The sequence below is a fragment of the Glycine soja genome, chromosome 19 (assembly GCF_004193775.1).
Source record: "Glycine soja cultivar W05 chromosome 19, ASM419377v2, whole genome shotgun sequence".
NCBI classification, from domain to species: domain Eukaryota; kingdom Viridiplantae; phylum Streptophyta; class Magnoliopsida; order Fabales; family Fabaceae; genus Glycine; species Glycine soja.
This window is the reverse complement of record NC_041020.1, coordinates 35,221,221-35,229,416: the sequence shown is the minus strand read 5'-3', so window position 1 is coordinate 35,229,416 and position 8,196 is coordinate 35,221,221. Positions and strand designations below refer to the sequence as shown.

Here is an 8,196-nt window from a genome sequence, read left to right as displayed (position 1 = left end):
CCACCCACCAATGAGAATGTCTACTACTTTAGTTTTTCTCAATCTTAGTAGCATTTTTTTATAGAAAAGAAAGTGTACTAACATAGTCTCTAAACTATCCACTATCCAAAAATGGATGTCCAACTTCCAACAACATGATTAAATATGAGTATTTTACTTTAGAAATATACCAATTAATAATTTCTTAACAAGTGTACATTAGCCTTAAAACATTCATAGTTTTGGAAAAAGGAAGTACACAACTACAATCTCTCTATATAAGTAAACTTCACTTGAAGTTGTAGGGATGTTGGATCAAAATTTTAATTTTGTAACAACCATTAATTTGATTCAATTATGCAATCTCTATTTTGACATTTTAACACTGTTAGATCAAAACTTTAACTTTGTTGTAGCCATTAGATTGAAACATTTTAAAAAGTTATGATTTTTTAAAACAATTATTTATTATTTCTAATTTTCACTATTACTATTATTATTATTATTATTATTATTATTATTATTATTATTATTATTATTATCATATTTTACATATTTATTAAATAGAAAAAGAAAAAACCAAATAAATAAGAGATAATGTAGTATGGAAACATTTTGAAAAATTATGAATTTTTAAAACAATTATTTATTATTTCTAAGTCTTACTATTATTATTATTTTTTATATATTTATTAAATAGAAATAGAAAAACCAAAATAAACAAGAGATACTATAGTATTAATTTAAAAACTAAAAATTATTTTAAAAATAATTATTTAATTTTAAAATAATAAATTAATAATTATCTAATATATTTAATTAATATATGTATATTCATAATTTATGCACATATTTAAAATATTTTATATCTATATATCTATGTAAATTACAATAATATGTATTTTATTTTTTAAAAAAATTAATTTAATTTTGTGTTACAAATAGAATTATACTTACTATATTATAAAAATAAAATATGTGAGAAAATGATTTGATGAAAATAATTGTAAACATGTTATCCACTCAAAAAAAAAAAAATTGTAAACATATGCTTAAATTTTGAATAAATTGTATTAATATACATTTAATTTGGTTACTTTCAAATGTCATAATTTATATAACGCTAGCAATTATGATATATTTTTCAATCTCAAAATCAAAAGTTATATTTTTTATTCCTAAAATGTAAAAGATATATATACTTTTAAAGCCTTTTTCATTTCTTTTTTCCTTCCAATGAATCAAGGACCATTACATATTCATTCGTTATTAGAATTGGATTAAATGCTAGGAATATTATTTATTCATCTCATCAATTAATATGTTCCGTTGATTTTGAGGGTAAAGAATAATTCATTCAACTTTTAAATTAATCAATAACATATAAAATTAATTTAACTTTTGTAACTTCTTATAAAATATTTTATCTTTTATTGAAAACATGAATTGACTTCTTTTATATATATATATATTCTTCCATGAAGTCTAGGGGTTAATTAAGAGGTGCATTTTTTTCATTCTTTATCCTTTTAATTTTGTATAAATAAGAAATAATAGATATGCAACATGCAAAAATTGACTCGAATGAATTTTTTTCATGCCACTATTTCAAAGGTATGAAACTTTAACTACTCACTTTTCATAACTTCTTTTTTTCTCTTCATTATGTTAATCAATTATGCAAACAATCAAACATCAAGATAATTAAATAAAAATAATAATAAAATCTTTTTCCCTTACTTCATATTGATTATATTAGTGGAAAATTATATTAGTATAGAATTTACTCACACCATTATAGTGATTTTTTCAAAATCATTATTGTGATTATATGTTATAAAACTAGACTCATATCTTTAAAATTTATAGAGATAAGTTAATTATGTTATATTTTTATTTTTTTCTTATTTAAATATCAATAAATATAAAATATATAGTTTATAAGGAAATATTTAATAAATTACTTTAATAAACTATAATATTTGATATATTATATTTTATGATGATAACCTTATGAAAAAATTGATAATCAATATGCTTACCATATAATTTAATCAAACTGAAATTAAGATTCTAATTGACAAATAATTTTAGAACAAATCTCAAATATTATGTTACTAAATTAAGATTCTAATTTAAGCAATCAAAACTTAGTATGAAGTTATCTTAATATTATTTTAGTTTTTTTTAACTGTCCATGTTATTTTTCATACAAAGACTTATTTTATTATGCTATTAACTTTTATTTGGTAAGAAATAACACTTTTCTTTTTGCATACTTCTTTCATACATTGAAAGCTTTACTTGATTAATATTTTTTTAAAGGGATCAATTATTTTCTATCCTTTGTCTTTTGTTTGCTTAATACTTTTTCTTTCATATTGCTATTGCAGTTTGAGAGGATGAGGATGTCAATCAATTTAATTAGCTTTGTGATAGTGACGCTTTTATGTGTATTAGATATAAAAGTTCATCATCCAATGAATTAAATTTAATGAAACATGTGAAATGAAAATTGAGAATCAAACATTAAATAATAATTAATCTCAAATATATAAAAAGTACATATAATTAACAACCTTTGAACTGAGACCAAAAAACAACATGCCATGGGTCATGGAAGAACATCCCAACTTTCATCATCTAGTAACCCCGCATTTTCCTCATAAGGTGATCAAAATGCAGGCGGGAACTTAAAAGTGAAAAAAAAAAAAACAAAAATAACTGAAGAAAAAATAATAAATCAATTTTATTTGTATGAAATGAAATGACATATTATTATAGTAATATTATTCCCATTCCCACATATTCGGCAATGGCGCCTCTTCAGTTCACTCCCCGAGAGTGAAGCTATTATTACCCATACCACCAAAACAAAAACCCTTCTCTTCTTCCCTTCCGCAGTCTCTCTCCTCGTTATCTTTACCATCTCCAAACCCTAGAAAACTTCTAATCCAATCGAAGCAACATCAACAGCTGCAGTTCCTTCTGACGTTCGATTTCTCGGAAATCTTTCATGTTCGATTGATTGTTGTTTTCCATTTCTTCGTTCTGTTATCGATTTTTTTTTCCTTCTCACGTTATCGTTTTTTTTTTCTTTGGCTCGCAGATTTAGATGGTTCTGCAGTCTCTGGACGACGTTGTTCACCAGCACTTGATGGTTTCTACCAGGGCAGATAAGAGTCCGGGATCCAAAATCGTCGTAGCGAATGGCGGGAACGGAGCTAAGGCTGAGAAGAAGCGAAGAGAATCGGAGGATTCCATAATGCCGCTGCCGCGGAGGTCGAGTGCGAGGATTCAAGCGTTGCAGAAGGCGGAGGAGCTTTTTGCTCGTAAAAGAGTAGAGGGAGTTGAGGAGAAAGATAACTGTGACGACAACTTGACACCGGAGAAGGTGAAGGTAAAGAAGAGGAATAGAAAAAGTAGTGGCAGTGAGGAGAGTGTAGTGGTGGAAGTAGAGTTTGTTTCGCCGGCAAAGAAAAAGCGGGTTGCCTACCGCAAGTGTAAGGTGGTGGGAGAAATGAATGGAAATGGTAAAGGTGAAGAATTGAGTGGAAATGGTAAGGTGAGAAAAGTGAATGCGAAGGAGGAATTGGAAAATGCGGGAGGGGGTTTGGGGGAGAAGAGTGACTTGCTTAAGGTCAAAGAGACGATAAGACTGTTTACTAAGCATTACCTTCAATTAGTTCAGGTGAGTATGTTTTGTGTGCAGCATAAGATATTGTACTATTAATATAGTGTTTGTCTACTGTATTTATTTGTTGTTCAGTTTTGTATGAAGTTATGATTCTATATATGTAGGAAGAAGAAAAGAGGTGTGGGAAGGCAGAGGCTGAGCGAAAAGTTGCTAAAAAGGCCTCTAAAAAGGCTTCAAAATTGAAGGTTGGTGTCTAATTAACCATTAGTTGTTATTTGTTGTGGATTATAATGTTAATGTGATTGTGTCTCCCTACTCTGTTTTGGAAATAGATATTACAATGATAAAACCCTGTCTGATGTCCCTCTTTTTTTAAAAAAAGGTTATTCTTAATGATATTAATTTTATGGGTGAAAATTAAGAATTGTGATTATTGATGTTCTGCATTGTATTGCTTTTCCTTTGTTTTGGATTTGGTGGTTGCCTTGATCTGGTCTCAGCTTAACTGTCATTTTAGCTGCTACGTTTTCTAGTGATAACAGACTTTTTGCTTGGTATGACTGGACTATTGATTGCAGGTTAGAAGAATTTTCTTGCAATTTTCAAGCTGCATTTTAGTTCAGAGTATTGATAAATGTACTGTTGAGAATTCTCCACCGGGCATTCAAATATAACACATGATTAATCACATGTGTAAATATGGCTAACTTTGCCCCGCATGTGGGTAAGAGTAAATAAGTGTCATTATAATTCATTTTGGGTCCAAAATTAAATCTAGATTGAAGCAAATTTGAGTAGCTTCTGTGTTGGATCCAAAATTTTGTCCTGAATTTTACTTTTAACTTGATTTTATAACAAAACGTCCAAACATAAACCACATGACTTCAAAATCAATTTTAACTAAAATCAATTTTACAAAATTAATTTCATTCAAAACCAATTTTGTCAATGCCCATCCAAACACACACTAATGCTTAAATATATCTTAAGAGTGGATTAATAGTGTCATGAGGTTATTGAAATGTCTAATGGCAGTTAACTTTCTTCATGAGGGATTAAGTGTAAATAAATGTATGTATACAATTATCAATTTGTACTTGTGGCTTTAATGATTAAATGTCTTACAAGTGGTTAATAGTTATTGAAATGTTCAATAGCAATTAACTTTGCCTCATAAGTGGGTAAGAGTAAATGAATGTTGTATAAAATAATTGATTTGTACTTACAACATTAATGGTTAAATATACTTCATAAGTGGTTAGTAGTATCATGAGACTATTGAAATGTCTAACAATGTTTACATCATAGTTGTCAAGACCGGCGTAGCGGAGCAGTGTGGCCGACCCCAAAATTGGGATAGCGGGATAGCGGATAGCGGGATGACCGCTATTGTAATGTCTTTTTATATATGTTAAATAATTAATAATATGTATGTATATAACTTCAAAAACAGAAAAATAACTTAATACATAGTTACTTAAACAAAAGTTAGTAGAAAGTCAAGCAAATAAAGGAAGCCTTAGTCCTTCTAACATAAAGCCTAAAGTAATTATAATAATAGACAAGTAGACATTAAAATTCAAATAGACAAATGCAAGTTTCTTAATACTAAATTACTAATCAGAATCTTCATTCTCTTCAAGATCCAAATCATTGTGTTGCTGAAATCCATCACTCTCACTAGCATTAGAATTGTGCTCTTCTTCCCCCTCATCTTCATCCTCTTCTTCCACTTCCACCACCTTTTTTCCTTTTTCATTTGTAGGTGCAAGTACAGCTGCTGCCTTGTTTATATGTGTTTGACTCCTTGTATTTTGTAAAGGTTCACCAACCCCAGTTGCCTCAGCAACATCTAACCAATTCAAATCATCATCATCAAAAACCAAATCATTACCAGCTTCTTCTCCTTCCAATTCTCCCAATAACCACTCATTGCTATCATCAATATCATTTAAAGCAATAGGATCAATCACATCATGACACTCAAAGCGATCTAGAAGAGCTTGATTATACTTAACATAAACCAAATCTTGAAGCTTTTGGTGCTCAAGCCTACTTCTCTTCTTTGAGTGAATCTATAATAATTTAAAAAACATGAATGTTAGTTACTTAGTTTCAATTTCAGCTTCTAAAGTTTCATAATTTAAAAAAAAACATGAATGTTAGTTACTTACATGCTCAAAGGTACTCCAATTACGCTCACATCCTGATGAGCTACAAGTCAAACTTAGAACTTTAATGGCAATGGTTTGCAAGTGTGGTGTTTTTCCTCCATACAATTTCCACCACTCAGCTGTAAAATGCAATTCATATGCATTAGCATTTACACATATTATTAATTAATCATTCAAATTTATAAGTGAATTTTTCCACTTTCCAGGAGATATTTCAGTCCTTGCTTTCATTGCTGCAGTCATACCAAACCTCTCCCCAGCCCTTTTATACACTAGCAATTGTTTGTGAACTTCAACTACAAAATCATCATCTTCACTAAGCTTATCAATACATTTGTAGAGGCCATCCACCACTTCATTATCACTGTCAATGTTTGGATTGGTGTAAAAGAACTTTGGATTTAGATAATAACCCGCTGCATGCAAAGGGTGGTGAAGTTGGCAATCCCATCTTTTATCAATGATTGCAAGGATATCCTTATACTTCCCTTCATTGTTATTGAAAGCTCTTTGAATTGCTTCTTTGACCCTATCCATTGCTTCATAAATGAAACCCATTGCAGGTTTTTTTTCATTATCCACCAACCTTAACACACTTACAAGAGGCCCCATAGCCTTTAAAGCATAAACAACATCATTCCAAAATGATGGCATAAGAACAACATCTGTTGCTTGCTTTCCCTTGGGCTCTTTAGCTGCCTTAGACTTCAACCATTCATCTGAAGTAAACATCCTTCTAAGATTGGCCTTTTGCTTATGCAATCTTTGCAAAGTTAAGAAAGTGGTAGCAAATCTTGTAACTCCATGCCTCACTGATTCAGTTTTTTGTGTGAATTTCCTCATGGTGTTCAAAGCCAATGTATGGTTGTAAATGTAGCCTACAAGCTTGATGCCTCTCTGTATAACCCTTTTTACTTTTGGGATCTTTCCAATATCTTCTAGCAACAAGTCAAGACAATGTGCAGCACATGGAGTCCAAAATATTTTTGGTCTCGTGACTTGTAAAATTTTACCTAAAAAGACCAAAATCAATAAACTTGTATGAGTAGTGTAACAATTAAAAGTTATAACTACAAAAAAAAAACTTCATTAAGTATGATTGAATTCTCACCCGCCAACACATAATTACTTCCATTGTCCGTCACCACTTGAATAACATTCTTTTCTCCAATCTCCTCAACAAAGCTATCCAAAAGCTCAAAGATCTTCTGACCAGTCTTCATGTATTCAGAAGCATCCACACTCCTCACAAATTGTGTTCCCAACGAACAATTTACCAAAAAGTTAATCAAAGTTCTATTCTTCCTATCCGTCCAACCATCTGACATAATTGAACACCCATATTTGATTCGCTTCTCCTCATGACCCCTCAATAAGCCCTTCGTGTATTCCAACTCTTTTTTAAGGAGTGGAACTCTCAATTCATGATAGCTTGGAGGCTTTAAATGAGGACCATAGGTTCCAATCGCCTCAATCATCAACTTGAGACTTTTTGATTTAGCAACATTGAATGGCATTCCATTCCTAAAAAAGAAACGAGCAATGTACTGAACTGCTCTGTCTCTTGCAGCCTTGTTATAAGTTTCATTTACACTTGATTGTCTCATGGTTTTTCGTAATTTGATACTTTCTTTAGGTGCTTTGGAGAACAAAAAATCAATAGGGCCTTTTTTAGTTGTGATCCTCTTATTGGAAGCAGTTGAGGAGGCTTCATTTGATGTTGTTGGACGCTTTTTTCCACTTTTAAGTCTTGCAATCTCTAGGATCCCATCTTCCTCTTCCTCGTCTTCTTCTTGCATTGCCTCCATGTATGCTGCAGTTTCAGCTATTTTCTTCTCATAAGCAGCAATCATTTCTAATTTAACATCCTCCGGTACTTTTTTACAAGAACCCACATCTCCTTTTATTTGAAGTTGATGTCTTTTTGCTCTAGAAATTCCTCCCGTAGTCGTTTTGTGACAAAAATCACAGGTTACACTCTTCCTGTTATTTTTATCCTTTAAACTGTTCCATTTCCAAAAGGCATCTACCCTATCACCGGTAGGCTTGAACAACGAAGACCCCTCTGAATTCAACATTCTAGTAGACTAAAGCACTGCAACCAAATAAAAAATTACATAAAATTCTGCACTCTATTATGTAAATAAATAGTGTCACTCCCTAATGCTAGAGTTCTTACTTGAACAACAAAAATTTGTGAACTAATTGACACAAACCATTCACAGTTACAGCCAAAGCCAAAAATTAGTAAGTAACAAGGTAAAAATTAATTATCAAAAAATTAATTAGTAAGTAACAAGGTAAAAATTGATCATCAAAAAATTAATTAGTAAGTAACAACTATGGCTGAGACTCTTTTTAAATTCTTTGGCTTTCATTTTCTGCACACATGCATCAACAGGTGGT

The 8,196-nt window shown here is 30.7% G+C and overlaps 1 protein-coding gene across 2 annotated transcripts in view; it reads left to right on the top strand.

Annotated features, from left to right (window-relative positions):
- The first annotated feature begins 2,779 nt into the window (after positions 1-2,779).
- Positions 2,780-8,196, top strand: part of LOC114398360 (histone-lysine N-methyltransferase, H3 lysine-9 specific SUVH4-like) — a 34,364-nt gene continuing 28,947 nt past the window's right edge. Inside the window, exons 1-3 of one of the 2 annotated variants that reach the window (XM_028360549.1) lie at positions 2,780-2,972; positions 3,089-3,670; positions 3,781-3,861. In XM_028360549.1, coding sequence (XP_028216350.1) covers positions 3,095-3,670; positions 3,781-3,861 — 657 coding nt within the window. In that variant the 5' untranslated portion in view covers positions 2,780-2,972; positions 3,089-3,094. Of the gene's footprint in view, positions 2,998-3,088; positions 3,671-3,780; positions 3,862-8,196 lie in introns of both variants that reach the window. The other variant, XM_028360548.1, reaches the window with a different exon arrangement.